Source organism: Sorex fumeus, unplaced genomic scaffold (genome assembly GCF_029834395.1).
Source record: "Sorex fumeus unplaced genomic scaffold, SorFum_2.1 ptg000003l, whole genome shotgun sequence".
Taxonomy (NCBI): Eukaryota; Metazoa; Chordata; class Mammalia; order Eulipotyphla; family Soricidae; genus Sorex; species Sorex fumeus.
The window spans coordinates 54283175-54297804 of record NW_026606060.1 but is presented as its reverse complement, the minus strand read 5'-3'; the positions used below and the strand labels follow the sequence as shown (position 1 = coordinate 54297804).

The following is a 14630-nucleotide window of genomic DNA, read 5'->3' as shown; positions in this document are numbered from 1 at the left end:
AAAAAAATGAAGCCTAGCCTCAGAGAAAAGTGTCACTCTTGGTTTGGGTAAGCTCTCAATGGATCCAGTTTTAGCAGTGACGGGTTGTTTGTGTTTCAGAATCCCTTTTTTCCTGCACATTTTGTGGACTGGATTGAATTTGTAGCGGGTACATGGCTGCCTAGATACAGACTACATTTCCCAGATTCCCTTGCAGCTACTTATGGTCACATGACTAAGTGCTGTCACTGTCACTGTCCTCCGTTCATCAATTTGCTGGAGTGGGCACCAGTAACATCTCATAACAAATTGTGGGACGACTTGTTACTGTTTTTGGCATATTGAATACGTCATGGGTAACTTGCCAGGCTTTGCTGTTTGGGCGAGATACTCTTGGTAGCTTGCCAAGCTCTCCGAGAGGGGCAGAGGAATCGAAACTGGGTTGGCCACGTGCAAGGCAGACACCCTACCTGCTGTGTTATTGCTCCAGCCCCTAACCAATAGAAAGTAAGTGTTAACCAACAGAAAGTCAGGGGAACTATGGAGGACTTCCAATTCTTCTCTCTTCCTACTAGATAACAGTAGATAAGAGTCATGGGTGAGTGGGGGGGGGGGGGGAGGGCAGACCAGCAAGAAGGCATGAGTCCCTGACCTGGAGTGGTCACACCAGCCTGGGACTGTTCATTCTTGGATTGTGACATGAGGAAGGATTTTAAACTCCTATCTTATCCAAACTATTTGGTGCCTGTTACTTCTAAAGAAAAGTAATGAAAACTTTTTTTGTTGTTATTTCTGGACGACACCTAGCAGTGCTCAGGGCTCTGCACTCAGGGATCACTCCTGGCAGGCTTGAGGGACCATATGGGATGCTGGGGATTGAACCTGGGTCTCTCATGTGCAAAGCAAACACCCTACTGGCTGAATTATCATTCTCACCCTCTAATAAATACTTCTCTATATTAATAAATCTATTCCACAATTGGCTTTTGAGTGCTTAAAAGAAATCACTTTCTGATTCTGTGTAACAACAAAGGAAGTGCTAGGTGTGTGCTAGCTGGGACACACTGATGGAAGTAAACATGTCAGCCTTCAGGGGTGGCCTCCAGGACACCAGAAAGGAACAGTGGTTTCTCTTATGACACTTTCGACAAGTCGACACACCAATTCCTGAGACAGAAGGGCAAAGTCCTGAGATTGTAGTACCAAAATTCATTCCCAGAACACTATCCCCCAAGATGCTCTAGGATGCTTTCATGTCTTTTTCTGTAAAGAGCTAAAGAGTAAATAACTTCTGCTTCGTGGACCATATGGTCTCTGTCTAGACTTGTCAACTCCGCCACTGTGGTGGGAAGCAGCCGAAGACAATACCAAATTAACAGGCATGGCCACGTGCTCATCCAACTTTATTTACAGAAATAGGTGGTAGAGCTGGTTGACCCTAAGTGCCCCAAGTATGGTAAAAGATTTAAATGGCATGACCTCTGTGGGATTTTACAACCAACACCGGATCTTAAAAGCACAGGGACACTTTCTGTTTAAAGTCTGATAAATTTTATTTCAGCTTGTGTTTCCCAAACTGATTGAACCACCAGCTTTTCTTTTTTTTAAATATTGAGTGTAATCCCGGAAGCAAGTTGGGACTGCAAACAGTGGCTTTATATCTTCAATTTTTCACAGATTAGGCAGACTAGAATGACCACTGACTCTCTCTCTGCCCGATGCTGCTGAGAAGACAGAGCACCGCCACCCCGAAGACCTTGTCCTGTCCCGCCAAAGACCCTGTCCCACCCCTATTCCATCACCGCTTCTACCTTCCCAAGAGTGTCCTCAGTCCAGATTCACCATCCCTGTGTCTGCCTCCTATGACCTGGGTGAGTTCCTAATATTACAGAGACTGTTTTGCAAGTCGGTAAACTATGTCAGTGCCATAATACTGACATAGTGGCTCTGGCATCAATTGGTTTGTTTGCCAATAGTTTTATTGAAAAAAAAACATAACATTATGCTTCTGAGATTTACCTATGTAATAAACCGGTGCTCTAGCTCATTTATTGTCACGGTCACCTGGGACAGCACTGAATGGAAGTACACAATCTTTTCGCCCTTCCTCCTGCAGACAGAAAGCTTCTTTATCTAGTTCTGCTGTTCCAAACACCGCTTCCAGATACAAGCCCCCTATTTCCAGATGGAAGGGGGGTCTCTGGGGTACTGACCTAACATGTGGTTAAAGAGTGGCTCTGCAGGTCTGAGTCTCACCCCTGCTCTCTACCCCAGCATCTGACTGGGATGTTTGCCAATTCAAAGGTATGAAAAACACACCAAGGTGTTGTTTTGAATTTGAGGAAAAAAAATCTATTTTTTTTTTCAGTCACAGTGACTGAATTCAGACAAAGGTTTTATGTCAGAGAATAGAAAGAAGGAGAAAGGTAGAAATAAGTCTCCTATGGTATGAGATGGGGCTCTCCCATGCAGGATTCCTCCCACAATTTTTTTTTCGGCATGGGGGTCATGCCCAACTCTTTGCTTCTGGGTTGCTCCTGCACCAGGGATTGAACCCAGGCCCCCTGTGGGCAAAGCATGTGCTCAGCCCACTGAGCTGGCCCACTGGCCCTGGGAGTGAGTCTGAATGGCATGTTTCAGGGTCACAAATGAGTTGATGCGCTGTTCATTGATTTCATGGCCATCTGGGAGATTAGCTCTGCATTTTATCTTTTCTGAGGTCCTTGGCACTGGATAAGACCTACAAGGCCGACCAGACACAGAGGCTGAGGCACAGACACGCCTCAGGAAACTAAGGCAGGGGCTTCCAAGCTGCGTTCACATGCTTCACTATGATTCTCCCACAGAAGCTGCTTCTCTGGGATGTGGTGGTGATGGTGGTGATTTTGGTAAGAACTTAAGCTTTGGAGCCAGAGAGGTGTGGTTCTGATTCAGATGGTTCGAATGCAAATCTCCTGAGCCTTGGCTTCTTTGGGTATTAGAGGAGAGGAACTGTCATCCCTTCTTTCCCCCTCCCCCAAACCCATAGGGTGGGCCCATAGTTGAAAAGAGCAGAGCAGAAGCTTAATAAAGTAATCTAGTCCAGAGGGTGTTGATCCAAGAAGTCACAAAGAGGGGAGAGGAGGTGGAGGAGGGCAGTTAGGACAGAGAAGGAACCACTTCTCTGATAACGCTAGGCAGAGTGATCTGCAGGATACCCTTTCAGCAACAGTATTGCAAACCACAGTGCCTGAAAGGAAAATAAGAGAGAAAGAGAGGAAGAAGAAGAAAGTCTGTGAGGGTGGGGGGGGGGATGGGCAGGAGGGAAATGGAGACATTGGGGGTGGGAAATGTACACTGGTGAAGGGATGGGTGGTAGAACATTGTATGAGGGAAACCCAATCATGAATGACTTTGTGAATCTCATGGTGATTCAACAAAAAGAAAGCCAATAAAAAAAAGGTTTGGGGGTCAGAGCGATAGTTCAGCGGTGATGGCATTTGCCTTGTACGCAGCCAACTTGGGTTTGATCCCTGGCATCCCATATGGTCCCCCAGCACTGCCAGGAGTGATTCCTGAGTGCAGAGCCAGGAGCAACCCCTGAGTATCACTAGGTGTGACCAAAAAAAAAAAAACCAAACAAACAAAAAAAGAAGGTTCTTGATAGCGAGCTTCCTGCCAGTTCCTTGTACGACAGAGGAGAGAGCATGATTTGAAACCCCACTTGTTACTGTCAGCATGCCTCAGTTCCCTGCTCCTCCATGTCCCCCACCCCAAACCCCAAGATAGAACGACACACCCACTCACATACTCACATCAAGCCACTGGAGCAAACCATGCTCAGAGCTACGAAGGTGTTGATCTGACCTGAGGTAGTTTCATGAACCCACGAGGGGTATGTTCACTTTGGAAAAAATGGCACATATGTCCCAAATACTGAGAACAGATATCCCCCATCCCCCCATCCTTATGGATTGGTCCCGAAGTCCCCGGGGCTCTTGTATCGCCCCAGGGATGAGTGAGGGGGGACCTTGGGGGATGTGGATTTCCAAATTGGGACCTCGGGTGGGAACCAGGCACCATAATGGTTAATCCAGCTGCCACAGTCCTGGATGATGAGCTGGGGGTTGCCAAGGGGAGCAGCCCTGCACCCAGGAAGGAGACTTGCCTGCAAATCAGCATGGTACCAGCATCTAGGTACCCTCCCCCCATATCACTGAGGCGTGGCCTGGCGTACCCCCTGGCCCGGCCCCCTCACAGCTGACAGTGAGCAGTGAAGGCTAATGCTTTTTGTAGCTAAAGGCTAATGCTTGTTCTGGAAGGATGATGCTCACACGTGTGTGTGTGTGTGTGTGTGTGTGTGTGTGTGTGTGTATGTGTATCTATTCAAAATGGGAAATGTTTCTTTCTAGGGCCCGAGAGATGGTACAAGGTTTAAGGAGCTTGCCTTGCATAAGGCCAACCCCAGTTCAATCCCCAGCACTACATAGGTCCTCCCCCCACCCCCCGCCCTGTGCTTCCCCCCTGGCTCCCCCGGCCACATTCCCATCACCGCCAGGGGTGACCCTTGAACACAAATCTACTAGGAGTAAGCCCTGAGTGTGGCAAAAACTAAACAAAATTTGATTGAAAAACAAAAGAGATGGATCCTGAGCACCACCCAGGGTGAGTCCTCGGCACCAGGAAGCATGCCTGAGCTTCACTGGGTGTGGTCCAACCCGCACCCCCAAGTGCACCTCCCCCCCCCCCCCCCCCAAGGAAAGTAGCTCTTGTCTTCTTCCAGAAAGCCTCAGGCAGAGTGGGATGTCACTGCAAGCCAAGCACTTGTTCAGGGCTTTGCCCAGAGTGCTTTGGAGTTTAGACGCTGACTTTTCTTCTGACTTTCCCTCTTGCCAAGGGAAAGTGACTGTTCCTGCATAACTAATATTTGAAGCGAGTCTTGGGGACGCTTCTCCTGCTGGGAGCGGAGGCAGGAAGTTACCCAGGGGCAGCAATCGAACAGACTCAAAAGTTAGGGCTAAGGAAGAGAAAAAATAATCTCAGTCCCCCCCAAAAGCCAAATTCCATATGGCAAACGGTCTCGCCACGCGCTGCCAGCTGGCTGGGTGGCTGCAGCCAAGAGGCAGCCCCCGACGCCTTTCAAAAGAAGTTGCTTGCGGCCGGCCGGGCGCACCGAATGTGTTTTTGTTTGGCTTCAAACACGCTGGAAGCTCAGAACAAATTCCGAGTGTTGGCAAACTGTCTGTCGCCTGCAATCTGGTTTCCGCCCACACCGGGCTGCTGGAACAGGCACCGATGGTTCCTTCGCTGCCAAGTCCAGCGGCTCCTCGCTGCCCGCCTGGCAGCCCGTGGCTCGGGTGACCCCTCTCCATCCCTTTTGCTGGCGTTGGCTGCGTCATGTTCTCTGGCTCTTTTGAGCTCAGGCCCGTTTCCCCATCATCTCTGAGCCTTTCCTTGGGCACTCACAGCCCCACGCAGGGCTTCGTGCCCACCTTGGGCCGCAGCCCCTCCAAGCCTTCGGAGTTAGGCTCCTTGCTGGGTACCACCTCTGCACCTCTGCTACTTATCAGCATTTACAAGGCGGCAACTTTTCCCGGTGGCTGTTCCTTCTAGAATCTTCTCCATCTGCAGCTGTACAGGGAAGCCCCAATACAGCTGGGAAAAGAAACTGGCGAGGCAATTATTCTTTTTATCAATTTAGGTTGGGTTTGGGGCTATACCTGGTGGTGTTTGGGGGTGAATGGCTCTGTGCTGGAAGGGGGGATGTTATTCCTGGTGGTGCTTGGCAGGGATGGAACCCAGGTCTTCCTCAGCACACTGGGCTCTCGGACAGGGGGTAGGGGAGGTTGAGGAGGATGATTTTTTTTTTCTTTTTGACTTTTTGGGTCACACCCGGTGTTACTCCTGGCTCTGCACTCAAGAGTTACTCCTGGCAGTGCTCAGGGAACTGAGCTGGGATGCAGGAAATTGAACCCAGGTTGGCCGCGTGCAAGGCAAACGCCCTACCCACTGTGCTACTGCTCCAGCCCGAGGAGGATCTTAAATAGAAGTTCATCAGGAGCTGAATGCTTCGTCCTTGATCCTCCTCCTCCCCACTTCCTGTTCCTGTTCGGGTATCCTGCTGTGGCAAAGCAGGTGGGTTCTTTTCATTGCCAAGAGATCCCAGGGCTGTCTGCACGCCCTGCTGAGCGGGGGGGAGACATTCCCCCCACCTGGCCTTTGGCATCTACCCCTCTATCTCTCCCCGCTCAACCCCACCTCCGCCTGGTTTTCACTGCAGACGCTCCCACGCTTGCTGGGCCTACTGCCCAGTCGTTCCTTTAAAAAAAGAAATGACTCAGTGACCCCCTGGAAATCTACCTTCTTGCAGTGAAAGGTAGAAAGCACCCCCCAACTGCCCCCCCTCCCCAGCTACTACTGCCCCCTGGGTTGTTCCAGGCACCCTCCCCACACCCTCCCCCATCTGCAGCAGTCACCCGTGGCACTGCCACTTTTTTTTTCCCCTACTAGGACCGTGGCCTCGCCACCTGTCTGTCATCCCCGCCAGGCCCAGGGCTCCTAGCAGGCTCACCCTGGGGGTGCAGGGCATGACCTGTGGGAGAGTCTCTCACCAGTTTTATCCCCAGAGCCGCGCCTCCCTGGCTTGCCCCTGACCCTTTCTTTTTTTGCTTTTTGGGTCACACCTGGCGATGCACAGGAGTTACTCCTGGCTCTGCGCTCACGAATTACCCCTGGCGGTGCTCAGAGGACCATATGGGATGCCGGGAATCGAACCCGGGTCGGCTGTGTGCAAGGCAAATGTCCTACCTGCAGTGCTATTGCTCCAGTCCTGCCCCTGACCCTTTCGCTGAGGACAGCTGAGGCCCCAGATGCCTGAACTGAGGTCAGGCAGGGGAGTGGGCAGTTTTCCCTCTCCCAGGGGTGCTAACACAGCAGCAGATGGGGAGTGGGGCTGGGGGTGGCGGTTCTAACGGGGTCATGAGGTCATGTGGGGCAGAGGGAGGTGGGGCTGCTCTCTGGGCCAGGGGTCTATTGATCAGGAGCGCTGAGGACAAGGGCACTCCAGGGGTGAGCACGTGGGGGCGCCTTCCAGAGCCCCGTAGAGGCCTGTGCCTGCCCAGGTGCTCATTCTTGGGGGGCGGGAGGGAGCATCCGGGGCAAAGTGGGGGGGGGGGTCCAGCCGACTCAGGCTGGATGTGGGTGGGTGGGACTGAGGGAAAGGCTGGGCCACATGAGACTCCAGGTCACCTCGTTGCCCCATGACACCCCTGGCCAGGGGGTCTGCTACCAAGCATCCCTGGAAGCAGAAGCCCCTCGTGCTCCCTCCCTTCCCCCCCTCCCCCCTGTCCTGGCCGCTCCTGAACCATAGGAGTCACTGGCTCAAGTGCCACCTTCTCCACAGACTCAGCTTTGGGGGGGCCTAGGGAGCATCTCGGTTTGGACACCGAGGGCTGCCCCCGTCTAGGTCCCCTTTTTCAAGAAGCTTTGTAGGAAGCAGGGCCACTGACGCTGGCTGCACAAGGTCTTTCTGAGATGGGTGGCAGCGGGGTCATCCCCAACTTGGGGTCTCTGGAACCCTCGAGGGCCTGTATGTGTGTGTGTGTGTGTGTGTGCGCGTGTGTGTGTGTGGGAGGGTGGCATTAGCATCCCAGATGTCACTCTGTGTGTGTGTGTGTGTGTGTGTGTGTGTGTGTGTGAGGGGGGCATTAGCATCCCAGATGTCACTGTCCTCCCATTGTTCATCGATTTGCTCGAGTGGGCACCAGTAACGTCTCTATTGTGAGACTTGGTTGTATTTGGCGTATCAAATACATCACGAGTAGCTTGCCAGGCTTTGCCGTGCCGGCGCGATACTCTAGGTAGCTTGTAGGGCTCTCCAAGAGGGGTGGAGGAATTGAACCAGGGTCAGCCTGGGTCGGCCTCGAGCAAGGCAAACGCCCTACCTGTTATGCTATCGCTCTAGCCCAGCATCCCAGACGTGTCTGAGAAACCAACCCAAGCTCTCAGCTCTCCTGACTCACCTCCCCAGAGTCTCAGCTCAGCGGCTGAACGCCTGACGCCGTGTTTTCGGACCCAGAGTCTCCCACTCGGACCCAAGGACAAAGTCTGTTTCCCTGGAAACATGCCCAGGGTCCCCCAGGAAGGGGTGAAGGTGCAGATCCCAAACAGTGGTGCCATTTGGGAGATTCCCACGTGACCCCCCCCCCCCCCGCCCACGACCCTGTGCCCTATCCCAGAAAGCGGCTGTCCCTTGAGGGGCAGGGCTGAGCCCCGGGAGGTGATGTCCAGGGCCCCCCACTGGAAGCAGTGGGACCAGGGTAGCTGCACCCAGCAGGGGTTGAATAAATACCACGAAGGTGCCCAGGACAGAACGGCCTGGCTCTGTCAAGTCCCAGCTTACTAGTTTTGCACCCGGCCACCCCCAACTTACCCATATGGGGAGCCCTCAAAATCTGGTTTACATTGAAGAAAGACTTGCAAAAACAACAATCACTTCCAGGTGCGAGCTCATGGTTTTAATGGCCCCTCAATCCTGCTGGTTGCTAAGACAGGATCTGAGAATGCCCCTCCCAACTCATTTCTATTTTTTTTGTTTTTGTTTTTGGGCAACACCTGATGGTGCTCAAGAAGGAAAGTGTCTGCCATACAACCGCTCTTAGGGAAATATATTTACACACACACACACACACATACACACACACACAAGCACACGAGGCTTAACCTTTAACAACATGTTACTAATCTCTTATAGGAGGGCTTAATGGCTCCTAGGTGAAATATAACAATCTTCACACAGTTTCCTCTAAGAAAACATTTTTCTTGGTCTCATTTTTAGCGGATGATTCATGTAACAAGCAATACAAAAGAAATTATTTCGGTTCTGCTTTGGGGGCAGGGTTTGGGGTTAGGGATGGAAATGTGGCGGCGGGAAGGTGTGATGGTGGTGGGATTGGTGTTCAAATATTAAATGTAATGAAATATTGTGAACAACTTTATAAAAATAAAATAAAATTGAAAGTGTCTGCCATAGAGACACACTGGGGTGGGGTGGGGTGGAGGCAGGAGGGAAAAGAGGGACATTGGTGGTGGGAAATGTACACTGGTGGGGGGATGGGTGTGGGAACATTGTAGGACTGAAACCCAATCATGAACAGCTTTGCAACCATGTATCTCACAGTGAATCAATTGAGAGACAGGATTTCCAGGTTTAAATGACGTCATGCTTTCATTAATAAAGGGCAAAGGGGTCCGTCCGTCGGCTTTGGAAGCAGAGCTGCATCCAGGACGTTCCTTTTAGACAAACCCCAGCATCACCGGCAGCTCTGCTGGGCCTGAAGACAGACCAAAGCAGAGTGCCTGCAGCTCCTGCCTGAGGGCAGGTCCAGCCTCAGCCCGGGGAGCCCAGCAGCCCTGGCCGCTCGTCCTGCTGGCACTCAGGCTGCTCCCAGCTGGGAGGTGATGAGACGTGCTGGCTGCCCAGTTCCTGGAGCTGCAAGAGCGCCGACCGCCCCCCACCCCCCACCCCAAGGTGTCTGCAGTGACGGGGAGCGCGGCTCTGATGGTCAGAGGCAGATCCTAGCTGCTTTTAGGTCCCTGCCTGGTGGTGGGGGAGTCTAGGGTGACCCTCTGGGATGGCACGACGACAAGGAGCTGGAAGTTTTACTTCCACTTGCCACATCCTCTATGCTCGACCCTGACCCTCTCCCAGTGGCTGCTGGGATAAGTTCCGTAACTGCCAAGGCCACGTGGCCTCAGTTTGCTCATCTGTGAAATGGGACCTTTAGCCGACTGCCGTGCATAGCTGGGGCGGCAGCTGCTTGACCCCTGTTTGTGAAGACAACTTCTTGGACCCTTTCCCTGGAAATCTGGAGACACTAAGTCCTACTGCGGGTCACATTAAACAGGACGGGGAAACAGTTGCACAGAAGCCGCTTATGTTGTCTGTGTGCATTTGTCTATGTTGGCAAGAACGAAAAGTTCTCTTCAAACACACAAGTGCATGAGTGCACACACACACACACACACACACACACACACACACACACACACACACACACAAACTGGCTTATGCTTTCATCCCCTGAATTCCATCTTGCTAAGGCAACCCCCGAGTCTCAGGCTTGTCATTTCGGAAAGCTAATGAGAGTGCAGTCTGGCTTCCTCCTTGAAAATGGACAGGGCGAGATGAAAATGGAATTAGCAAACTTGATGAAAATGTCGTGGGCGCGATGGATCTGTGTGTTTCCTACATGCAAATCATCCAAAATGACAAATGACTAAAAATAGCCTAGAACGTCAAAGGCAACGAGACCTTGGGTCCCTGGCGTGACATGGGTGCATTCTGGCTGGTCAGGGGTGAAGCTTCTTCCGGGGGTCCAGGGCCATGGCCTCTGGCTCGAGGGACACTGGGGCAGAAACCCTTGGCAGGACTGTCAGTGGACCCCACTTGGCTACCAGACTGAACAAGCAGGGCCCCAGGGGGAAGCAGAGCTCTGAGCTGGAGCCACTGAGGTTCGTGCAGGGAATGCAGACAGAGCCGTGCCCAAGGGGCTTCTCAGCACCCCCAGGTGGAGTGGAGAGTGGAGGAGAGGCAGAGTCCAGCTCTCTCTGGGGGGCCTGGGGTGGATAGATAAGTGTCCAACTCTACCACCTCATCTCTGTGGTCTTAAGACAGAGTCTGACCTTGCCCGGCCTGCAGAACTTTCCCTGGCTAATACATGCATGTCTAGGTACCCAAGAGGAAGAGTTAAAAGCCTTTAAGAATCTTACAAGGCCGGCTTGGAAAGACAGAATGTTGGATAAAGCACTTGCCTCACACGCAACGGACCCTGGTGTGCTCTCAGGCACTGCATATGGAGTAGCACCAGGAGTGATCCCTGAGCACTGAGAGGTGGGAGAAGTGCAGAGCACCACTGGGTGTGGCCTAAAACCCAATTCCCTACACCTCCCCCCCAAATATTTTTTTTTTAATAAAATCCTAAGTCAAGGCCCAAGCATATAGCTCAAGCGGCAGAACCCATGACCAGCACGTGCAATGCTCTGGGTTCTATTCCTGGCACTGGGTGATCCTCAAGCTTGTCTGGTGTGGTCCGAGTACAACCCACACACTGCCTCCCCCCTTACCCCCGCTGCCTCCCCAAAGCCATGATAACACTGCACTGCACTGCACTGTCCTCCCATTGTTCGTCGATTTGCTCGAGTGGGCCCAGTAATGTCTCCATTGTGAGACTCGTTGTTACTGTGTTTGGCATATCGAATACGTCACAGGGAGCTTGCCAGGCTTTGCCATGCGGGCGAGATACCCTCGGCAGCTTGTCGGGCTCCCCGAGAGGGGCAGAGGAATCGAACCGGGTCGGCCACGTGCAAGGCAAATGCCCTACGGCTGTGCTATCACCATGATAACATTGACAGAAAAATAAAGACAATCCTTAGAAACAAAGAACCAGATAAGATTGGATGCATTTAGGGTAGTTGGACACAGACCAAAAAATAAAAACAGCACGATGTAGCCCGGGTCTGAGTCTCCATCACAACCTTTGGAGACGGACTGGGTGGCGCTAGCAAACCAACTCCACCTCCTGGATGCTGGCTTACAGACACGGCTGGGCCAGACCCAGCATGGTCCCTTGCCCCCGCCCCCCGCCCCCCCCCCCCCCCCCCCAGCCCTCAGTGCCTGCGCTGACCAGAGGGTGTGCGCTTATTAGCTCTAGGTCACTGGTTGGGAAAAGGAAGTTTCCCTCTGAGAAGTTGCCCAAGGCTGCACAGCTGATACACGGAGGTAGATCTGGACCCAGGCAATGAGAGGCTCTGGGCCCAAATTCCCATCAAGCGGTGGGGTCTGCTGAGAGCAGGACAAGCAAAGGTGGGTTTGCATCCAGAGTTTCAAGGATGCACCTGACTCCACCACCAGCAGTCCCGAAGGTGGTGAAGTCTCAAGGTCACCTGAGAGAGGGGAGCTGGGGACAGGGGGGAGGTGGGAGTGAGTGTGTCGCTGGGGTGCCAGTCCTAGGAAACAGGGCAGGGGAGGCTGGTGGGCAGGGAATGGACCAAGGCCCACGCCCTGCAGAGCATCATCTGGACACGTCCACCAACAACCCCGTGGGGGCGCCTGAATGTGACACAGATGGGAGAGAGTTCTGCAGTGGCTGACACCTGGCACACAGCAGGTGCCCTGAGACTCTCTCGAGAGTGGCTGTTATTCCAGGTGGCGAGGCGTAGGGCTAGGAGGCACAGGCAGTGGTGCCCAGACTTCCAGAGGGCAAGGAACAACTAGGGGTCTGGGTCAGGGGGCTGCTTTTACACCCTGGCTCTGCTGAATACTCACCCTCGTGCCCTGGGCATCTTTTGCCGGGGGCCTACCCAGCAGTACTTGGGAAGCCCGGGGGCCAGCACTGTGGTACTCTGCCAGGTGCGAGTCCCAGTGCTTGGGGGGGAGCATGCGGTGCCAGGAAGGAACTCAAGACTGGGGCACACGGAAGCATCTACCTGAGCTCTCTGTGCCCCTTCTCTGTAAATCAGTGCAGTGATGGTTTTATGCCCTCAGGGGTTCGGCGAGAGTTGATACCACAAGATGTCTCGAAGCACTTAGCACAGTGCCCCCGCGTCAGGGAAGCATTTCACAAAACACCAGCTAGATGACCTCTGCCTGCTCTTGGACTGAGGGGCACCTCGATGCATCCGGGGAGGGCACGTTTTATACTGCCCACTCCCATCAGGTCCTGGGGGAGCCCCAAGATCGGCTGATACCAGCTTTAGAAGGCGGGACCGAATGGGAAAAGGAAATGGAAATGGGGAAGTGACCACCTGCTCTCCCCCACCTACTCCCCAACCAGGTATTGGGGAGAGTATGTGACACAAAAGCACATGCACACACATGAGGCAGATGCATGAGTGCATTCACGTGCATGGATGCAGGCAGGTACACACATAAACACACATGCACGCACATGAACAGGCACACACACATATGAGCACGGACATGTGCACAGACACAGGTGGGCACAAACATGCATGAGCACACGTGTGCAGGCACACAGGTGGGTACACACACGAGTGTGCAGAGCTTGTGTGCACACACGCATGAACACACGTGCATGCACGCAGGCGGCACACAAACGAGTGCACACACTTGCATACACTCACGCAGGCACACGCGCATAAACACACGTGCATGCACACAGCTGGTGCACACACAGGAGTGCACACACGTGTATGCAAGCAGGCGGGCACACACTCTCATGAGCGCGCGCACACACACACACGCACGTTCTAGGTTTTTGAGCTTTGTGCATTTGGAGTCAGCTACTGACTCAGCAAAAGGAATTATTTTCCTTTTAATTTGTTTGTGTTTGAATCCAAATGCGTCCCTGTGCGTGAGGATCCCAGGGAGTTTCATTCCAGTTCTGCTGGAGCGCCAGGGGTGGCCAGGTAATAAATGAGGGGGAGCCACGCGGAAAAGCTGGGTGCGCTTTTTTGGAAAACTAAAGGAGCACTACTGACTTCTTGGGGAGAGAGGGAAGGCGGGGGATGGAGAAAGCGCAGGAGAGGGGGAGAGAGCGAGAGGAGAGGGCGGGACACTGGACAGAAGACACGTCCGCCTTCCAGGACCCGCGATCCCCTCCCGGGTCCAGCCTCGCTCCCTCCCGGGTCCAAGCGCGCGCCTGCCCTTACGCGTCGCCGCTCGGTCCTTTTCTCCCGCCCGCAGCGCAGCGCCGCGCTGCGCTCCGCTCGCTGCAAACCCGCAGCTCGTGCCCACCCCGGCGCCGCCCGGGACCCCCGCCCCCGTCGCCCAGGCCTACCTGAGCTGGCGCGGTTCGCAGTCCACTCCGGGGAGCAGCAGCCGCGCCGCCTGGCGGACGTCGTCGCTGTCCATGGAGAAGCTGCGGCGGTGGCCGGCGTGCGCCACGGCCACCCGGATCCACTCCATCAGCGGCGGCAGCACGAGGAAGGGCCTGCAGGGGGAGGTGGGGGGAGAGGGTCAGAGATGCGTGAGCCGGAGGTGGGGAGTGGTCGGCGGCCCCGCCTCCCTCCGCGACGTCCCCCCTCTGCCTGACCTGGGGAGGCATCCTGAGTGCACGGGGGACCCAGAGGCAGGCTCCCCCGAATCTGCAGGCCTCAGTCTCTGCATCTGTGAAACGGGGCTAGTGTGGCAGGGGCAGAAGGGCCGTTTTTTTCTTCAAGAAAGAGCTCCACGGGGGATCATGTGAACGGAAGGGGAGGGTGAGTCATTTAAAGCCCCAAGCACAGCCTTGGGTGCTTGGCAGAAAACCCAGTAGATAACACCCCACCCACCCCCACCCCAGGGGTGGGCAGTGATCGGTCCTGGGGCACCCATTCTGGGCCTGATCCTAAGGTGTCCTCACTGCCCCCTTCCCACGCCCAGCCAGTTCTCTTCCCCCTTCTGGAACTCTCCCAGGACACAGTTCTGCCCAAGGGGCTGCCTGCCAACAAGCTCTAGGAAAGCTGCCCACCCTGGGCTGTCCTCTGAGGGTCAGGAGGGCAGGGGCCCAGCCCAGGCAGCAAAGGGCACTCCCCTGGAGCCTGGGCTACCCGCCACCCCCACCTTCGCTACACAACCAAGCTTGCTTTTTTTTAAAAAAATTTTTATTAGTGAAACACCATGAGGTAGTTATAGACTTACAAATTTTTGTGCATGGGTTTCAGTTATACAA

The 14630-nt window shown here is 54.0% G+C and overlaps 1 protein-coding gene across 4 annotated transcripts in view; it reads right to left on the bottom strand.

Annotated features, from left to right (window-relative positions):
- The window catches only part of ABTB3 (ankyrin repeat and BTB domain containing 3), a 258895-nt gene that overhangs the window by 42882 nt on the left and 201383 nt on the right, over window positions 1-14630 (bottom strand). For all 4 annotated transcript variants that reach the window (XM_056115290.1, XM_056115285.1, XM_056115281.1 and 1 more), the window contains exon 4: window positions 13758-13910. In XM_056115290.1, the coding sequence (XP_055971265.1) occupies window positions 13758-13910 (153 nt within the window). The remainder of the gene's footprint in view (window positions 1-13757; window positions 13911-14630) is intronic.